The 21,770-nt window shown below is 35.1% G+C and overlaps 1 protein-coding gene across 1 annotated transcript in view; it reads left to right on the top strand.

Moving 5' to 3' along the window:
- LOC141403135 (uncharacterized) overlaps positions 1-10,465 on the top strand; it is a gene marked incomplete at its 5' end in the record, with an annotated part of 88,634 nt that extends 78,169 nt beyond the window's left edge. Inside the window, one exon of the mRNA XM_073985299.1 lies at positions 9,776-10,465. Within this exon, the coding sequence (XP_073841400.1) occupies positions 9,776-10,179 (404 nt within the window). The remainder of the gene's footprint in view (positions 1-9,775) is intronic.
- Positions 10,466-21,770: the final 11,305 nt, after the last annotated feature.

Below are 21,770 nucleotides of genomic sequence, written 5' to 3'. Positions count from 1 at the left end.
TTCACCTGCTCATAGCGTCTGTAGTCATTTGTTTTACTAAGGTTTACTCAAGGTTACAAATAACCTGGTGCTTACTCAGTGAGTCATAGCCGTTTCTTCCGTTGGTTTCTACGATTTATAAACAACTTTTACGAAAGTGTATAAGTAACTGCAATATTGATACACTTCACCAACGATTTATACTCTTTCTCTCTTCTTTATTGTACATTAAAAAAAAAATACTGTTTAATCAATACAGTGTCTCCATATTTTATATCCAAATATCACACTCGTTTATTGTATTCATCTCTTTGTTAATCTGAAGATATTTTTTGCGGAATATAAGTTTTTTCCCACTAACTTCGGTTCCCAACTCAGCCATAATATCGAAACGTGTATTCAACGTTTGTTTATATATTTACATTTTGCGGGGTGGACCAAGCTCATTTTCACTTTGAATAAACATATATTTTTTTACTCAGATTGGTAAACCTTGTTAAGTCAAAATGACTGATCCAGCACAACAAAACGTCACAGAAAGGGAAAGCTCTTCAAGTAAACCCTCCTCTATTCATAAAAAATTTGTCTTCCACTGTGATCATGTGATCAATTTCTGTACTGCATTTGGTGCGACAGACGTTACAGATCAGACAGACTCTGTATTGCAGATAAAGTTAGATGATTTGGAAGGCTGATATAAGCAGCTACAAATAGATTATGAGAATCTTATGTTATCCGCCGAATCCGCTTACACGAAAGACTTCAGAGAGAATGCCAATCTTAACTTCAATGTTGCCTCTGAAGCCTATTATGAGACTCGGTCCCAAATTGCAGATGTTTTAAGAATTTCTGAGAAAAGTAGAGCCCCCAATAATTCTCTCAATACTCAAGTTTGTAATAACTCTAATATATCCATAAAAGTCCCACCCTGCTACACTGAGGTATTCACGGGAAGCTATGAAGAAGGGCCATCTTTTCGTGACATGTTCACGGCTGTTTATGCAACCCACTCACAACTCACTCCAGCGCAAAAGCTCTATTATTTGCGGAATAAAACCAAGGGTAGCGCAGGAGCTATTGTAAAAAGGTACCCTCTTTGTGACGAAAACTTTAGTCTGGCATGGGATGCACTGAAGACTCGATTCGAGAATAAGCGAGTGCTTGTAGATAACCAGCTAAAGATATTGTTCAATATGGTTGTACAAAAAACAGAAAATAGCTCGTCTTTGCAAAAAATACACTCCACTGTCAATGATTGTCTCTGCACTTTAAAGTCCCTTAATGTAAAAGTAGACAGTTGGTATCCCATTTTAATATATTTAATATCAACCAAGCTTCCCGAAGAAACTATTGCTCATTGGGAACAATCCTTAAAATCCCATCGGGAGCTTCCCAGTTGGTCCCAATTAGACGAATTCTTGTTAAATCGCATTGAAGTGGTTGAAAGAATCTCAAGCATAAGGTCTACAAAAGAACGTCACAGTTTCCCTTCATCCTCTTCTGATCATCCATCTTATAAAACTCAAGCTTATACTTCTCAAGATAAGCTCAATTCATCATGTCCAGTATGCGGTAATGATCATAGTATACGAACATGTGCAGATTTCCGTAAATTTACCACACAAGAGCGCATTGATTTTGCTTTTAAACACAAAATGTGTAACAACTGCCTCTCTGAAGCTCACTTTAAGAGCAAATGCAAAAGCAAAAGTAGTTGTCTTCGTTATAAAAAACGTCACCATACACTTTTGCATTTAGATCAACCCAATGAAGACACATCTCATGGTGGTAACAGTAAACACTTTAACAGTACAAACGCATTTAATTCAAATAATAAAACAGTCGAGGAAGATATTTCCTCTCCCACTACTTCCAAACAAACACATTTCAAAATCTATTTATTTATTTATTTCGTCTATGGAATTCATTTCCTTACAGACTACAACAAATATGTAAACTGAAAAGTATTAAATATACTTAATATAAATAATAGTGAATACATTATATATACATAATATATTAGTTTATATGGCTTTTTAAAAAACGTTTAAATGATTCCCTTGGTGCATTAAAATCAACCATGGATATTCTATTAAGGGCATTAAAATTTTGCAAAGTCCCTATAAGTGGACTATTTATTATATAATTTTGTCGATATATATCTATCGCGAACATATTGTATCCTCGAAGACTGCGACAAGGAAGAGTGAAGGATAATTTATTTAAAATTGAAGGACAATTGACATTATTGTTAATAACATCATAAATGAACATCATTGACTGTAATTTACGTCTATTTTCCAAGGTTTCCATCCCAATAAGTAAACATCTAGACTCATATGTTGGCATTGGCTGAGTAAAATTTAATGAACGTAACGCCATCTTTAAAAACTTTTTCTGGATTCGTTCGATTCTGTAAACATTAATTGCTGAATGAGGATTCCAAATCATAGCACAATATTCTAATTTAGACCTTATCATAGAGGTAAACAAAGTTTTCATAGTATATGGATCCTTGAAGTCATTGCAGTGACGTCTAATGAAAGCTAACATAGCATAAGCCTTCGGCACCAAACGGTCTATGTGCGGAGTAAAGCTCAATTTATAATCAAAAACCACACCTAAGTCTTCAATTTCATTAACTTTTTGCAAGGCCGTTGAATCTAAATGGAAATCATATTGAATAGGATTAAGTATTCTATAATAAGAAACGTGAAAGCATTTCTTTACGTTTAACTTCAAACGATTGCGCTCACACCAATTAGAAAGCCTATACAAATCAGACTGCAATGTTCATGGGTTTTTGCACGACAAACAATTTTTAAATCGTCAGCGTATAATAAAAAGTTTGCATTCTGAAAACAACCATGAATGTCATTAATAAAAATATTAAAGAATAGTGGGCCCAAAATACTTCCTTGTGGAACTCCTGAAGTTAAATAATAAGGTTCAGATTCACTTGATCCAATTCGAACTACACATTTTCTTCCCATGAGATATGACTCCAACCATTTGTAAAAATTTGAGTGAAACCCAAATGCATGCAACTTCTTCAATAGAATATCATGGTGTATTTTGTCAAAAGCTTTGGCGAAATAGGTATAAATTGTTTCTACCTGAAAGCCCGCAGCAAAAGAAGAAAGACAGTAATCTGTAAATACAAATAAATTAGACGCCGTTGATCGGCCTTTTTGAAAGCGATGTTGTTGTGGAATCATAATAGACTTTAATGAAAAATACAGTTTTCCATAAACAATGTTTTCCAAAATCTTAGACACGACACTGAGTTTAGAAATTGATCTATACGACGAGACAAATTCCTTTTTACCGTTTTTAAAAATGGGGTCAATAAAAGAAAATTTCCATCGATCTGCAAATAAGCCATCCTTCAAAGATTTATTAAAAATAAATTTTAACGGGCTGCGAAGAGATAGAACGCAATTTTTAACTAAATAAGAACAAAGTCCATCAGCATCTTGAGTTTTGGAGTTTTTTATACTATAAATCGCTTGAACTATATCATCATCCAATAGAAATAGATCACCAAAGTTTATGGAATTAGATACATTATGTGAATAAAATTCACCTCCATCATGAGTGTCGAAATGATCAAGGTTTGGTTTAAAATAAGAAGCAAACAAATTTGCAATATCTGTCGAGGTATTCGCGACATGATCTTCAAAGAACATAGTTGACGGAATATCTAGTTTCCGCCTTTTGGATTTAATGAAATTCCAAAAACAGTTTGGATTGACTTTAATTTGATTTTCCATTTCAATTATATACTGCTTGTAAAGGAATTTATTTAAAAAATTAAATTCTTTCAGACATAAAGTGTAAGCCACTAAAGCATCAGAAGCACGAGTTTCTAAATAAGATTTATATAATTTGTTCCTTTTGTTCTTTAAACGTCGCAATCCTTTTGTATACCAAGGACGACTCCTTACTCTAGCAGCTTTCATCGGAATAAATTTCTTGCAAATGTCATGGAATATTTGAAGAAAACAATCATAACAATTATTTACGTCGTTAATTTTAAGCTGCTCTGCCCAGTCAACATCCATTAACGCTGAATTTAATGCATCAAAATTACAGTAATTGAAATTATATGATTCTATATTAAAATTTTCAGAATTATTTAAAAAGTTATACAATTCCAGTTCCATAATGATTGCGGAATGATGAGCATTATTAGGAGAAAATGAGTCGATACATTCATAAATTAAATATTTTAAGTCTTTTTGAATAAAAATTAGATCTAGTAAACGGTTCAATTTGTTATATACATTGTTGACTTGAATCAATTCCATATCTAACATGCTGTCTACAAACTGTATTTCAAACTCCTTATTTATATTTGAAGGGAATAAGACATCCTCATGCATATACCATATAATATTTTTCAAATTAAAATCACCCAACACGCAGAATTTCGTATCAGCATCCGCTCTCTCAAACAACAACAGTAAGTTATTAATATGTCTTAAGTATAAATCCGCTTCACTACTTGGTGGAATATATGACGCCGTAATACATAATTTACCATTTTTCACAGGAACTACGACAGACAATTGATCCAACAATAAATCAATTTCAACATTAATATTTGGATACGATTTGAACTTCTTTTTAACTGCTATTAGAACGCCACCCCTCGTGAACAGCCCGTCAGTTCGGCATTTCTGTCCTTCCGAAATACGGCAAAAATATTCAAATCAAAAAATTCTTCATTAAAAAAATCTGGAGTTAACCATGTTTCAACGAGAACATAAACATCGTAATCTTCTTGAGACGAAAACATAAACAAATTCTCGCACTTAGAGCGCATTCCTCCAACATTTTGATAAAAAATCTTCAAACCGCATGTCTTGCTCAAACATTGGGCAATACCGCTGCTTTTTTCTCGAAAAAAACAAACGGTCTTATTTTAACATCAACTGGCCACAGCGACGGCGCAGTCAAAGCTTTGAAATAGGATGATGGCACACCAATTTTGAAATTAACATGTTTGAGTGTATTCACGTCAACATCTTTCTTTACCAGCAGGTTGCATTGTATATGCTTCCTATCAATTTTCGCATTTCTCTCAATATGTCCAATGATGTGCTCAGCCGTTACACATGTTCGGAACGACGAGACATGCACATACTTATTTCTAGCCACAACTGGGAGATCAATAGCATCATTCTCTCCCATGGCTATAACTCTATGTCTTCTCTTTCTGTTGCGAGCTTCAAACCAATTGTTATTATCCATCATGTTTGATCGAACATCTGATGGAGCAGTAGGGTAAGACAAAGAAGAAGACGCATCACATTCTGACTGTTGTTGTTGTACACTTGGCTCAGTAGAGAATTCGGCATTTGTGTTGACACCATTAGAACACACATTATGTTGAACAAATTTATTTTTCTTTTGTTTATTCTTTTGATTTTCAAGATCTTTCGGCAGGTCATCGAACTTTTTCCTTAAGTCGCTCACATCACCAATAAGTTGCATTAATGCAGTCTCTTTTATCTCTCTTATTTCTTGGGACATCGAAGAGATTGCGGATAACATTCCCTCAGAAACATGCAAACAATCATCGCAATTGAAAACAATGTTTTTATTCGAGATAAATGTTTCACCAAATTTTTCACCATCAATATTGGCACATAAGAAATGGTATTTTGCCTTACAAATATGGCATGAAATAACATTTGTTTTTGCTGATTTAAAGCACTTGGCACAGAGAGTTTTTGGCGGAGTAGTCATTATGAACGTCTTTATGATTTGAATATCAGCGACTGACTTGCCATCAGCGACTGACCATGCAAATGTTTCCCACAATAGTGAAACAATTTTGCTAAGAACTGCATTAGTAGAAATTGAGCACAATCGAGAGCTCTTTACAGTCAGAGCACTGCTTGACTCAGGTTCTCAGAGAACTTTTCTTTCCTAAAAAGTGAGAAGTATGCTCAGAATTCCCTACCGAAAAGCTTCATTCGAAATTGGTGGCATCGGTGGTATAACTCAGAGAGCTGACAAGGAATGCGATCTTGTACTCTACTCTAAAAGATACAATACACGATGCCCGATTAGTGCGATTGTGCTCCCCAAAGTAACTAAGAAATTGCCCTCAGTGTCGTTCGAAAAACCCAACTCCCTAGAACTTACAAAAATTGACTTAGCCGATCCAATTTCAATACGTCTTCAAACATAGATCTGATACTAGGCAATGATTCGGAAAGATTCATAAACTTAGATGGTATGAGGAAGAATATTTGTGGCACGACTTCGGCATACAACACGATTTTTGGTTGGGTTCTCAGCGGACCTATGGCAGTGGAAACTGTTCAATCCTTCTCCACTAATGTTGTCCCATCCGAAGATGAAACCCTTAGTGTCACACTCCGTAAATTCTGGGAGACGGAAGAAGTCCCAATAATGTCTCGCTCTGCTCCTTCTGATATTTATTGTGAAGAATTCTACTCAAATACAACTACTCGTGATTCAGATGATCGGTACGTTTTACGGCTCCCATTTAAAATAGATTTTCCCCAAAATGTTTCTCTAGGCTCCTCTCGATTCCTCTCCCTTGGCCAATATACTCGCTTAGAAAAATCTTTACCTAAAGACCCAAACCTCCAGCGTGAATACAGTGCGGTTTTAAACGAATATCTCTCTCTCTTCACCATATGGATGAAACGTCGTCTCAAGAAATATGTGATCAAGGTAAATATTATTCGTTTTACCTCCCACATCACGCCGTTGTCCGCCCCGATCACAAATCGACGAAAGTAAGAGTAGTATTCAATGCCTCTCGCAAGTCAAAGTCTGGTTACTCTCTCAATGACGTACTCTATACAGGTCCCACACTCCAAACAGATCTCATATCAACAATTCTCAATTGGAGAAAGTACAAATATGTTTACTGTGGCGACATACAAAAAATGTATCGACAAATTAAGATACATCCCGATGATAGAAAATATCAAAGAATTTTATTCCAAAAAAGACTCAAAAAGCCCTATTAAAGATTATGAATTAAATACTGTCACCTTTGGTGTGAATTGTGCGTCATTTTTGGCCATAAGAACTCTATTACAACTCTGAAAGCTCGTTCCCAAATGTTGCTAAAATATTACGCCATGAAACCTATGTTGATGACATTCTCACTGGTGGATTTTCTATAAATGATACCATCAACTCTCAACAACAGTTAATATCTGTTCTAAAATCCGCTGGATTCCCACTCAAAAAAATTATAGCCAATAACTCCGAACTACTTACCCATTTGCCTCCCGATGACGTGTATGATTTAGATCTTTTGAGATTTGCCGAAAAAGGTTCCACAAAAACTCTTGGTATTAAATGGAATGCCCTAGAAGACACATTTTCTTACTCTCTGCTTCCCATTGAAAACCAATTAATAATTACAAAGCGTAAAGTGCTCTCAACTGTAGCAAAGTTATTTGACCCAGCGGGTTGGATAACTCCCATTATTATAAAAACAAAAATGTTAATGCAACGACTGTGGTTGCAAGGCTCACATTGGGATGAACAAATCAATATCGATTGTATTCAAGAATGGAACAATTTTCTTTCCGATATAGCTCATATTGACACCATAAAAATTCCCAGATGGATACAGTACGTTCCCACTAGCAACATACAAATACACGGATTTTGTGATGCATCAAAATCAGCATATTGTGCATGTGTATATATTCGCTCCCAAACGTCTACCTCAACAACATTCTCCAATCTCTTTACTGCTAAGAGCAAAGTGACTCCCTTAAAGGTTGTTTCTCTTCCAAAACTAGAACTCAATGGAGCACTTCTTCTCGCCAAGTTAATTCACTATATTATCAGCAAATTCGAATACGATTACTCCTCCATAACGCTATGGTCTGAATCATCTATTTTTCTTGGATGGCTCTCGAAACCTCCCATGTCATGGGAAACGTATGTTGCAAACCGTACTTCTCAAATTATGGAGCTGACTCCTAAAGCAACATGGAAATACGTCTCCACTTGTGAAAACCCTGCCGATTTAGGCACCCGAGGTTCCAATACTAAAGATCTCTCGTGCAACTCATTATGGTGGTCTGGACCTTCCTGGCTAAGTAAACCAGAATCCTTTTGGCCCAAGAAAAACCCAATAGTGGTTCCCATTGAAACAAGAAAAATTGAAACACTTCACACAGTTACTCAAGAAGACGATATTTTGTTGCGTTTTTCTTCATACACTCGAGCTCTACGAGTCCTATCATACGTATTTCAATTTTTTAGTAACTCCCTCAAAAGAACCCGGAACACTCCGAGATTTATAACAACAGATTTAACGCTTTCTGAAGTTCAGTTTGTTAAATCACGGTTAATTTCCCTTGCCCAGGAAAAGTATCATCAACACGAATATGAATCTTTACTGAATTCTAAACCGATCTCGAACAAAAGCAATCTATGCACTCTAAACCCATTTTTAGATACCGACAATATTATGAGAATAAACGGAAGACTCGCTGATTCGAATCTTCCATACAAAGAACGTCATCCAGTCATCCTTCCTGATAATTCTCGACTCTGTCGCCTCTATCTTGTTCATTTACACAGCTTCTTGGGCACGCAGAGTGTAATCTCATGTGCAGATTCACCCAAACCGAATTTTACATTTCCCGCTTGAAGCCCAGAATAAAAAGTATAATTCACAAATGTAAAACTTGTATTTTGTACAAACAAAAGTCCATCTCACAAATCATGGCTCCATTACCGACTGAAAGGTGTTCTTTATCGCCTCCCTTCTCCATTACCGGGGTCGATTTTGCTGGCCCAATTGAATTAAAAAGTTCCTCACTTCGCAACAGCCCAATTATTAAAGGATACGTAAGTGTATTTGTCTGTTTTTCTACAAAGGCAATACACCTCGAACCGTGCTCAGATTTATCCTCAGCCGCATTTGAAGCGGCATTTACTCGTTTCATTGGTAGGCGGGGACTCCCCTGCCGGGTAATGTCTGATAATGGACGTAATTTCTTGGGAGCAAGCAGAAAACTACTTAAGGAATTTTCCACGTTTTTAAAGACCACATCCTCTCAAATGTCTCAAAAATACGCAACTTATGGTTTTGAATGGAAATTTATTCCCCCACACGCACCCCATATGGGCGGCTTATGGGAAGCTGCCGTCAAGAGTTTTAAAGCCCATTTTAAGAAGATATGTGGTGCCCATAAGTTAACTTTTGAAGAGTTCTCCACTTTACTTGCTCGAACTGAAGGCATTTTAAATTCTCGTCCCATTTCCGCAATCTCCGAGGATCCTGCAGATATGACTGCTTTGACACCCGGACATTTCTTAAGAGGCTCTCCAATAATGGCATTCCCCGAAATATCATCCCAGAAAATATCTCTTGTTAATCGATGGTCAAAACGTAAAGCTCTTTACCAAAAATTTGTAGTTCGATGGAAAGAAGATTATCTTAAGTCCCTTCAGAAGCGCTATAAATGGAAAACCAAATCAGACGATATTAAGGTAGATGATTTGGTAATTGTTATTGACGACATGCTCCCTCCTCATGAATGGAATCTTGGGAGAATTGTAAAAACTCATGCCGATTCCGATGGAAGCGAACGTGTAGCCGATGTAAAAGTAGTAACCGGAATAATAACTCGGCCAATAGTTAAACTGTGCTACCTACCATTCTCAAATTCCAACAGCTATACAAATTCCCAATAAGTAAAATTGTATCACACCATAAATCATAATGCTACCCACTACTAGTATATACTTTTTAGTAATCAATCTAATAACATTACAGATCACCCCAACGTCCACAAATGCAAACTATGCAATCGGTTTCACGCCCTCAAAGCTTGTCCAAAGTTCCTAGATATGACTCCAAGGCAAAGGAATCTCTTGGTTTTAAAAGAATACTATTGTGTCAATTGCTTGGCAAGAAGCCATCGGTTTAGAGACTGCCGTTCTCACAACATGTGCCGAAGATGTGGCAGACCTCACCATACGTTACTACACACAGTCTATCCAGAGATCAGAGGCTCACGATCATCACCTTCAAGAGAAAGCAATCGACAGCAAACTGGTAACCGAAGTGGCAGCCAAAATAACAACAACAACAATGCAAACACAGGAACTCTGAATCCTAAAATCCTTTCTGAGGCTATACGGGCAATTGCGACGGTTTTATGCTCCACTTCCAAATAATCATCGCTGGACCCGGCGGCATGTATAAACTAGTTTATACTTAGATATTTGCATTCGATTTGAACTGTATTACCGACCATTAATCTTTGAAATATGTACTTTCTATAACGAGTATAAATTACTTACATACTTTAAGTAACTGAAATGTATTGAATTGAAACATATTTATTGTACCAATGAATTTTCTTGCTGGGTATGAACACAATGTAAAAGCCCTTCTTGTTGGAACTTTCACACTGTAAGCACACAAATCCAGCTTGTCATCAATAAATCATAAGTACATGAACCAACCTCTGTATTATTATCTAACATAATTTCTCATTTTCCACAACCAATAAATAATTCCTCAAGTCTGAGAAATTATTTAGCAACAATTAAAAAAAAGTTGTCTTGGATCGTCAGTGTCAACGAAACACCATTTCTTTCTCTAATATACTCTTTAATTACAGTCCACACTCTCTTACGCAAAAGCTATCTTAAAAACAGGTTCTATTTACTCAGCAGCGAAAACCTGCCACCGCCCTTACCCGCCTGTACATATATATATATATATATATATATATATATATATATATATATATATTTTTTTTTTTTTTTTCATTTCATTAGACTTAATTCAGTAATATTAATTTACAAATTTCAAAGGGTGCCCCAGCGCCTTAAGGCTTTTTTGGCCGAATTATTTAAATATAATCTGAAAGGACGTTAATGTAATTCATTAATTTGAAAATTAATAAAAGATAATATTAATATATTATTTTATCTCAACATTACAAGCTACGTTAGAAGCATTTCAATGTTGCTTAATAAAAATGACTTAATCACTGTCTTGAATGAATGATATGCTCGCGAGGTTCTTTATGGAATCAGGGATATGATTATATTCGTTTCAACCATTATGCTTAACTCTTTGTTTGCATATTTCCAAACGGCACCTTTCTACTTTAGGGATTGAGTTATTTCTGGTGTTTATTCATGGGCGTAGCCAGCCAGTTGAAAAAATTGCAGATCTTCTGATGTATAATTTTTTATTTTATAACGGCAAATGCGTGACTAATATCTTTCGAATAAGCTATATTTTTTAAAAGTTGTTAACATAACCATTTTTTAACAACTTAAAAAAAAAGCTTATGGTTATATAGTTATGGTATACAGTTATGGTGATTGAAGTGTAAAAAACGCATAAAAACAGGAAAATGCTTTTCCTCGAGCTCTAGGCTACTTAGAAGATACCAAATAGTAGAATTTATTTCTTATTTTATAATTTTTAATTTATTATTTGCAAATAAGCTTTCGAAAATTGAAAAAAAAAACAATGAATTCGGCTGAAAAATAGATGAGATGTGTAATTTGTATACACACCACTATATAGTTATGTCAGTCAGTCTGTGGAAATTTAAATCGGTCCAAATTATTATATCGGTCCAAACTTAGTTTTACTTCTAAGAGGGCCATATCGCCAGGGCCATTAATTATTTGTGATGTCAAAATATGTCAAATAGATATTTTTGCATAAAATACTACGACCGAATGGGTTGATCCGTTCGAGAGTTATTGTGCGTCCAGAAAGCCAAAAACCGTACAACCTAGGAAAAAATTACGAAAGCCAATTTTGTAGGGATCTTTTTACAGCAACCACATATATTTTAGTCCCATTTCGAAAGGATTTGCAGTTTTCAAGATAAATCCTGAAGACCTACGAAAAAATTTGAACGTTTGATCTGAACCTTTATACCTCAAAAATGTTACAACCTAAGAAAATATCAATCAGCCAATCTCGTACAGAATTTTCACTGCTACAACATTTTCTTTAGTCCCATTTCGATAGGTCTTGCGGTTTCCAAGCAAAATCGTGAAAACCTAAAAAACCCCTAAGAATGTGAACTTTGATCGCGATTTATTAAAAAATCCCTACAGAGATTTTTCCATGTTTTTTAATTTTTCTCATCTATAAACGTAGCTGTTTCAAAATCCTGGTGTTTAAGTTAGAATTGATCATATAATTCAAATTGGCCCTATGAATTGCATAGGTGTATTCGTTGAAATCTCCTCATGCCCATTTATTACACCCCTGTAATAGTATGAGAGATTTCAACGAATATTGATTTGACAACCGCCCTCTTGAAGCATCTATGCAGATGTCAACACAGAATAAACAAATAAAAACGAGAGTGATCGACAGCTTGACTTGCAAGCAACATCACGCTTTATCGTAAACTCTTAGTACATATCGTTGTACATAATTATTCGAAAAGGTAATATTGTTTACCAACAATTACCATCAATTTGTATATTTTTCGAATTTCAATATAGTTTGAAATTCTTCTTGCATTTTTGGACACAAATACGCTACATTCGGTGGCTATTTGTATAAATTCGCATCCTACAGTCGCTCAATTGGACATATTCTTGTGTAGTGTGTCTTTTAAACAGAATTTTGGCAATTTTTTTCTTGGAATTTCAATATTGTTTGAAATTTTCACTGTATTCTGGACCCAAATACACTATATTCGTTGGTTAGTTGTTTATATTTAATATTGCATGCATCCTACAACCGGTCAATTGGACTTTTTCTTGTCTAGAGTGTATTTTAGAAATTATTTGTGCTAAGTTTGTAATTATTTTTCTGGAATTTTGATATCGTTCGAATTTCCCCTTGCATTTTTGGACAAATATACACTACGTTCGGTAGTTATTTCGTGTAATTTTGGTCGATAGTTGGATATTATTTGTTGGTTTTTACACATATTTTAGCGAATTCATTTCATTTCATTTCATTTCATTTCATTTATTTATTCATAATCATTAAGCCATATGGCCAATTTAATTACAAAGCAGAATTAATTAATGGCATGCAATATAACCAAAATCATACTACTATACTATATAATATAAAATATATAAATGTATCATGGACATGGTATTATTTCTATATTAAAGAAAAACAGTAAAATTCTATAAAATTCTATATTTTTTTGGAATTTTGATATTGTTTAAATTTCGAGTTAAATTTTTGGACACAAATACACTGCAATCGGTAGTTAGTTCGTGTAAATTTGGTAGATTTATTATTAGCTTTCTCTGCAAATTAACATCGCCTAATGCTGTTTTTGGTAATAATTTTGTAAATTATATGGTAGCTTACAAATTTTACATAGATTTTGGAATTTAAATATTGACTTAAATTTCTTATTGCATTTTTAGGAAAATAGTTGTCAATTGGATTTTTATTGCTTTCGTCTGCCAAATTTGGTTAAGTTTTGAGATTTTGAATATTGTTTCGATTTCCAATTTTTAATCAGTGCGCTACAATTGGTAGCTTTAAAATTGTCTCCTTTGTGGAAAATAATATATATTTCTTGTGCATTTTTGCGAATTAAATTCCGCTACAACTGGCAGCTTATTTGCTATATCCAACTACATATCCGTCATTTCGTTGACTATATTATTTATGAAACAGTTTAACTTTGCTTACCATTTTGTTGGTTTGTTTTGGTTCACTAAAAATGGCTTTCACTCCTCCACATTTATTAATTCGTGCTTCCAAGTATATCGTGACATTCACTGAGAACTTAAATAAAATGAAGGAAGACGAACTTGATTTATATGACCTCGAATTTAGGAGTGAGGAAATTGAAAAATTGTGGAAAACCTTTCAGGAAACTTTTCAAAAATGCCTATCTCGTATAGAAGGTCCCGAGAAACTTCAGTCCATTTATGAGGAGTCGTATCAAACATATGTTAATTGTTCTTCAAAGATAAATAGTTTGCTGTCAAAATTTCGTAGTTCTTCTAAAATGTCCCCGAACGCATTGGATAGTTCGGAAGATTTTTAAACAAAGTATTTAGGCGATATTTCTTTGGAAAAGCAGTCCTGTGATGTGATTGTTAAAAACGTGAGTTTGTCGTCACATCTCTCTCGTGATGTGGGAACACAGGCGTCTAGGTCTTCAATATTGAGTATTGGGAATCCTAGAATAGGCACAAACTTCGTTGATGGTCTCACAAATGTTGATAACATTCATAATCTTGCGTTACCTCCTTTGGATGTTGAGGTTTTCGATGGAAATATACTAAATTGGCCCACTTTCAGAGATTTGTTCAGGGCGGTTTATATAAATAACTCCCAGTTGACAGATATTGAACGTTGGTGTCATTTGGTGAGTAAAACTAGTGGTGAGGCTCGAGAAATCGTCTCGAAGTATCCTTTGACTAATCGGAGTTTTAATCTTGCGTGGAATGAATTGAATTCCACCTATAATAATCCACGGTTGCTTGTCCACAATCAATTGAAATCCTTGTTTTCGCTTCCTGTACTAGATCAGGAGACTAGTTCGGGACTAAAGTCAATACAACGTGGGATCACTTGTTGTCTTTCTGCAATGGCAATTTATGATGTACCAACGGATAATTGGGATCCGATTGTGGTCTTCATTTGTTTACAAAAATTGCCTAAGGTCACACACGCTTTATGGGAGCAAAGTGTGACAAATAAGTCTCGTCTTTCAACTTGGAAAGAATTAGATGCATTCTTGACAGAGAGAATTCGAACTCTTCTGTGTTTGCATGAAATGAGAAGTGTTGGCACTTTGTATAATTCGAATTGTAAAGTGTCTCCTAAATCTTGTACTTCTTCTCCTCACACTTGTCCCAGTCCCAAACTCTTTTCGACACCTCTTCGATCGTCGCCCAAGACTTGTTGCGTTCTTTGTACAGACCAACAACACAAATTAAATATTTGCCAGCGGTTCGTAAATTGTACGCTGTTGGAAAGATATAAATTGGTCAAAAGTCATCGTTTGTGTGTGAATTGCCTTCAGAAGGGACACGAAGTCAAAAATTGTGCTAGTCATCACACATTGCACAGAGATCGCTCTATGGTGAGCAGTCCGAGTCAAATTGTGACTCCCAGAAGTTCTAAGTTGTCTGCTTCAGCTTCCACTTTTCGGCCTAGAACTCTAAATGGTAGTTGTACTTCTTCCTCAGCTTCTAGCATTCCTCCGACATCGGTAGATAATGTAGTTCGAAAAACATTCCACGTTACGCAGGAAAGAAAAGTTCTATTGTTTAATTTCGGAAAGACTTCAGAAGGATCTGAAACTCCAGGTTCAATCCACGAAATCGACAATCATTGGAGTTAATAGTACTGTCGCAGCTACATGTCGTAAAAGCTGCTCATTGAAACTTTGCAGTCGTGGTGACAGGTCGTCTACTTTTGAGACTTCGGCGTTGGTAGTAGGTTCCATATCGAGAACTCTTCCAGCCTTTTCGGTCACTTCGGATATGTCGGATGTGTCAAATAAAGTTTTGGCAGATCCTCAAATCGGCGAATCGCGCCCCGTAGATATTTTGATAGGAGCAGACTTGTACCCGAAAATAATTAAAAATCATTCTCTTCGACTTTCGTCTGGTTCGGTGCTCGCTCATTTGGATGGATTGTTATGGGTCCTGTCACTTAAATTTGGATTTTCGTAAATCGTACGGGAAATAGTTGTAAAGCGGCCCCAAATGAACATAACGCACTTTAGCTCATTGCACTATCGTTAGCGGGGAACTAATGGCCCTTTCGTTAGCCAGGTCTATAGTGATCTGCACAACAGCTGGGTCCCTAATGGCCCAGTCGCTTGAAAGGTCCCATCGTTTAGTTTGTAAGCCTATATCATGGTCCCTAATGGCCATATTTACCGCGGGATCCCTAATGGCCCGGCTCCCTCATGGCCCATCGTTTAGCATGTAAGAATGTTTTTGGAAAAAAAATGATATGCTAAAAAGAAAAAAAATCAAAAATTGAAAGAACAAATTTAAAAGGTTATGCTCACGCCTGCACTATACATACTAATGCTGAATACTTACATATATACGAATACTTAATTACACATACGTGTCTATCGTATTTGTTAAAACATCTGGATGTTTCAAGGAAGGCGGCAAATGTTTAAGTTAGAATTGATCATATAATTCAAATTGGCCCTATGAATTGCATAGGTGTATTCGTTGAAATCTCCTCATGCCCATTTATTACACCCCTGTAATAGTATGAGAGATTTCAACGAATATTGATTTGACAACCGTCCTCTTGAAGCATCTATGCAGATGTCAACACAGAATAAACAAATAAAAACGAGATCGATCGACAGCTTGACTTGCAAGCAACATCACGCTTTATCGTAAGCTCATAGTACATATCGTTGTACATAATTATTCGAAAAGGTAATATTGTTTACCATCTATAAACACACGGCAATCGAGCCAAACCTTTTATTAAAACTATTGTGTTTTATTTTATTCTATTTTCATTGTTACCGACGGCCAAACGTACGCATTGGGCGTACTGGCTCCATTGGGGAGTCTTTGATACGCTTGTTCCCCCAAGTCCCCATAGTGCGGACTAAACATTTGGCTGCTTCGAGCCGAATAAACACCTGGCTTAAGCGGTTTTCGTTTAAAGTTAGTTAAGGTGTACTGTGTATAACATTGTTTTATAAGGAGGCGATACAGTCAATCCATTGTCCTAATTTGAACTTCTATATCTCAATAACGATAAAAACTACGAATATATCATGAAAGTCAATCTTGTAAAGAATTTTCATTGGTACAACACTTTCTGTAGTCCCATTTCAATAGGACTTGCGGTTTCCAAGCAAAGTCGTGAAAACCTAAAAAACCCTTAAAACTGTCAACTTGAATCGCGATTTATTTAAAAAGCGCTCCGGCGATCTTTTAGTTTTTTGATTTTTCTCATGTATGAATATTGTAGTTTCAGAATCCTCAAAAAATTCCCAGGTGTAAGCACCTTCCATTTAAATTTGATTCAAGAGCACCTTGATTTTTGAACGAAAAAAAGATAAAGAGTGGTATTGAGTGTTCTTTGGGCCTACAAAACTTTTCCCCGGAAATGTGTCAGCACTGATCCACGTTTTTTATTACCCATGTTTGTTGGTTGTAATTTAATACATATTTAGTCTTCTTTGGGGCTACTAAACTTCCCTTTAGAAATTTGTCAGCACTGGTCCATGTTTTATATAGCCTATAGCGATTTTAGGAATTTTCAGGATTTTAGTCGTACTCTCCTACAGAAATGGTTGAAATTTGGTATTTAGTCTTCCCCATAATTTGTCAGTAAATTTCCACGTTGTGATATAGCCACTGACATTTATGATAAGTACCAGTGTTCGAAATTTCGATCAGTCAACTTTGCACATATGTAAAGTCGTGCTTGAGCACCTAAGTCATCTTCTTTATATTTTGTGAAACGGTTCCATATATTGGCAATAATTCACCATGATTACTTTTTAAATATCATTTTTTTTTCATTTTTTTAATTACACTGTGCAACACTGGAAATGCAAACAAATTCTAATGGGCATTTTCTGAAAGTACATATTGAGACTTCAAAAACCTTAATTGGGTTTTGTGTTCTTAGATCGGGTTTAGATTTTATGGCCTCATCTAAACCGACCTAAAATGAGCCTTTTTTCCAGTGATCGGACCTTCATCTCCGAAACTAATAAGAATTTTGTCTTGCAGTCTTCAGCAATATTGTAGCCCTAAATTAGTAGAACTTATATGTCAAACAGATGAACTAGGAGAAGCTGCATCAAGCGCATCAAACTCGTTAAAATATAGAAAAGTTTACATAATTTCTGAAATTCTGGTCAGTAACAACTAAACTGTTGGAAGTTGAAAAAAGTAACCACTCTAAAAATGTTCCAAATATTGTGACCATCAATTCTTCAGAACATACTAAACCTCTATAATTGTTATTTCATGTTGTTAAAGGGGTATTTCATAACATACCTTTTACAAAACTTATTTCAAACAATGCACGATGGGGCCAATAGCAGGTTTTCGAGGCAAAAAGTCAATTTTTGAAGTGAACAATTTGAAAAAAATAATAACGGATTTCGATTGCCAACACTCTGAATCACTAAAAATAAAAAAATAAATCAATCTGGTAACATCACATAGCGACATACTGATCTGGCAATGGTGACATATTTTCTTATGCATCATATTCCGACATTCATTATAAATAAGTAGTGAAAGCATTTTAGGAGCCAAAAATAACATTTCAACATTTTTATATTTTTTAAACATGGAAAGCTCTTCAATGGGTATGTAAAATAAGATAATGTTAACAAATAATAAAAAATGTTATGTGTGGTAAATGTATTTTTGAGTTAAGATGTTATGTCTTTTTTGGAGTATTTTGCTTTGATATCCATGCGTTCTCTGGAGTATAACTTTTGAGATCTAGGTAGATCTAGGATATTATATATATGTGGTGAACGGTATTAATGTGTACTATCATTTTGTGAAAAAATTAGCTGCGCCTATCTGCGCCTTTTCATAAAAATCTGATTTCATATGTCGTAATACTTAAAAATATGGACATTTTTATGTTTTGGTTGGCGAATAATCGGAAACCCATTAATGTTACCAATTGAATTTCGAAAAAATTTAATAGACGTATATAATAATAATAATATTTAATTTCAAAGATATCGCAAACTTTGGCTTTTGTGTCGGAATCTTAGCCGATTTTTACTAAATTTGGAACCTTTTTTATTAACTTATAACAAACCACAGACCAAACCATGAAATTTGAACATATGTATATAGGGGAGCTATTTCTATATCTGAACCGATTTCAATATAACTTGACAAACTTATTTGTAGTCCGAATTCCGTAACATTTTCCAAAATTTTTTGTAATTTGATGGAATCGGGCGAACATATATATGGGAGCTATATCCAATTCTCAACCGATTTCAATATGATTTGCCAAAAATGTTTCTAGACCAAAATCCGTCACACATTTAAAATTTCATCAAGATTGGACATACATAGCGGGATTGGTGCACCAAATACCTAAAATCGGGCGAAAATATATATGGGAGCAATATCAAAATCTGAACCGATTTCAATATAAAAATTGGGCAGAATTTGCGTGTTTGGTCCATCAATTGCTTGAAATCGGGCGAACATATATACGGCAGCTATATGTATATATGAACCGATATGAACCAAATTTGGCATATTAGTTTCTAAGCCCATTATAAACATCTGTACAAAATTTGGAAGGTCTAGCTTGCCCCAGTGATTTGTTGCCTCGAAAACCTGTCATTGGCCCCATCGTGCAATGTTCACACAGGCTGTTTATTCTCATGTTGGGGATTTCAATGAATTATTGAAATATTTACCAAATTGTTGTTTGGAAAAATTGAATAATTTGCTACAAACAAGGCGATAGAGGCATTTTACAACAATATAATGTTCTGTATTCTGTTGTGTATTACATTCCAGAGAATATTTTCCCAAAAGGTAACATTAAGAAGAATTTAACATTTTGGGAGATACGCTGCGAATATACACAAATTATAGAATTTTTAGATTTATTATAAAATTTATAAAAATAAAAATTTGAGGCAATACATGCAGTTTTTCGAGTTCACTATTCCTCCAAATATTTTCTTCTTGCTCTTATCTACAAGTTTGCTGCAGATGTCAAAACAAGATTCGTATTGGTTTCAGAGATACAGCCCCGATTTGTTTTAAAAATTCGATCTTTTACCATGTCTAGATGAGGCCATAAAAACCGAACCCGATCTAAGAAAACAAAACCCAAATATGGTTTTTGCCTATTGGTCCTCTACTTTCATAAAATTCTGGACAGAAGTTGTTTGCACGCAATTGGCTCAAAAATGTTGCACAGTGTTAATTTAAAAAGTATCCAAAAATATAGGTTTCAAAAATGTACCCATACCATCTAGGAGGAGGGAGAGTTTTCAAGGGAAGAATTTTTTTATTTGCAGAAGAATACATACTAAAACTTGTTTGCTGTTTAAAAAATCGAACACCACGTACGAAATGGGTTAAACAGGTAAACAGAGACATACATACCCAGCAAAATTTCGGATCCATTAGTCAGTACGTAACCCATTACAAAGTAATGTAAACAAGCTTCTTTTCCCATTACAAGTAATCTGAAAAGTAATGGGATACTTCTTAAAAAACCTACCAAACTACTTACTTTGCTCCTCACTAAGTAATGAGGACGGTGGCACAGTGAGTGTGTGTCCAACTATAAATCCTAGGGTTGTGTGTTCAACACTCACTGTCGGCACGCGATTTAATTAAAAAATAACAGTTCGTGGTGCACATGTGCACTGCACATTTAAGTTCTTAAGCAACCCTTAATGTTCGTGTGCGTGGCATAGTATGTAGTGTCTTTGGCTAGAAATCAGAGGGCTCGTGTGTTCAACTCGCACAGCGAGCGAAATAAAATAAAGTAAAATAAAAGTAAGAAGTGTGATGAAATTAAAAAAAAAATCTACATCAACTGTTCTAAAAATGGAATTTTTTTAACTTACTTTTCAACTTCTAGTGGCCACAGAATAACTAGTTATTTTAGTGGTCATAAAATAACTACAAACTGAGTGCGACATGTCCTTGTAAAAATAATGGGAAAGAAAGGGGGTTTGCGAGTAGTTACGGCTGCCAAAAATCCCTTACAAAACCCATGATTTTGGGAGGACTTTTTTGCTGGGTACATACATATATTAACATTATCTAGGTATGCTATATGTATCTGTTAAGAAATTACTATGCTCGAACCACAAGAGAATGTACATACAATGTCATTAGGTGTATATTTCGCTTGTTTCGGAATATATTCTGTAAAATGGTTTGAACGATAACTCTCGATGGGAGCAATCGATTTGGTCCAAAATTTACACATCGTATTATTTCATCATGTCATGTATCAAGCCGGTTATAGTCCATATCAATCCCGTTCTTCGGGTACCTGCCATTAAAAATTTTTGTTTTTATTTACATTTTCTCTATAAATTGGGTGGAATTTAAGCGTTCATAGTGATCAAAATACTTCTCCGCCAATAGTTGTGGACATAAGTCCACGTTTTGGTATAGCCCCTAAACAACAATACCGCCCAATTTCAAGTATTGTACAAAATTTTAGCTGGCCAGATAAGGTTAGTAGGTAATTGGTTTACGAAGTGGTTAAACAAATTCGCCCAAAATTGTGGGCATTGGTACTTTCGTAACGGAAAGAAAACTATCTATTCCGTATAAGTTCAGAATACTTCATGGTGGATGTTTTTTACTTGTTTTTCATTAGGTAAATACCTAAATGAAGGTTTTAAAATTTTGTATGTAAGAACTATACACATCACAAAAAAAGAAGTTCACATTAACAATATTCTTGAATTTATACAATATTCCTATTGCCGGCACTAGTACGGAAGCTTGGCAAGCAGAATACGATTATCAACAAGATCAAATGCCTTTAAAAAATCATAAAATGCAGCACCAACTCCTAAATTTTTATTTGGACCGTCACAAATATACAGCCCTATTCTGAACGCATGGGAGTTGGGAATTTTTTCCCATTCCCACATTTTCGTATTCTGAACAAAATTTTGTGGGAGTTTTTTTCCCATTTCCCATCTCCCCTCATTCTGAATGAAGTTCGAATTGGGAATTTGTTCCCATGGGAAAAAAGTATACATTCTCTATCTTGAATTGTGGGAGAATTTTGTGTCTTTTTGTTGGAAAAATCACCCCAGCAA

The sequence above is a fragment of the Musca autumnalis genome, unplaced genomic scaffold (assembly GCF_047663935.1).
Source record: "Musca autumnalis isolate F117 unplaced genomic scaffold, ASM4766393v1 scaffold_4, whole genome shotgun sequence".
NCBI lineage: Eukaryota > Metazoa > Arthropoda > Insecta > Diptera > Muscidae > Musca > Musca autumnalis.
Note: the sequence above shows the minus strand (reverse complement) of the source record. Positions and strands in the feature narration are given on the sequence as shown.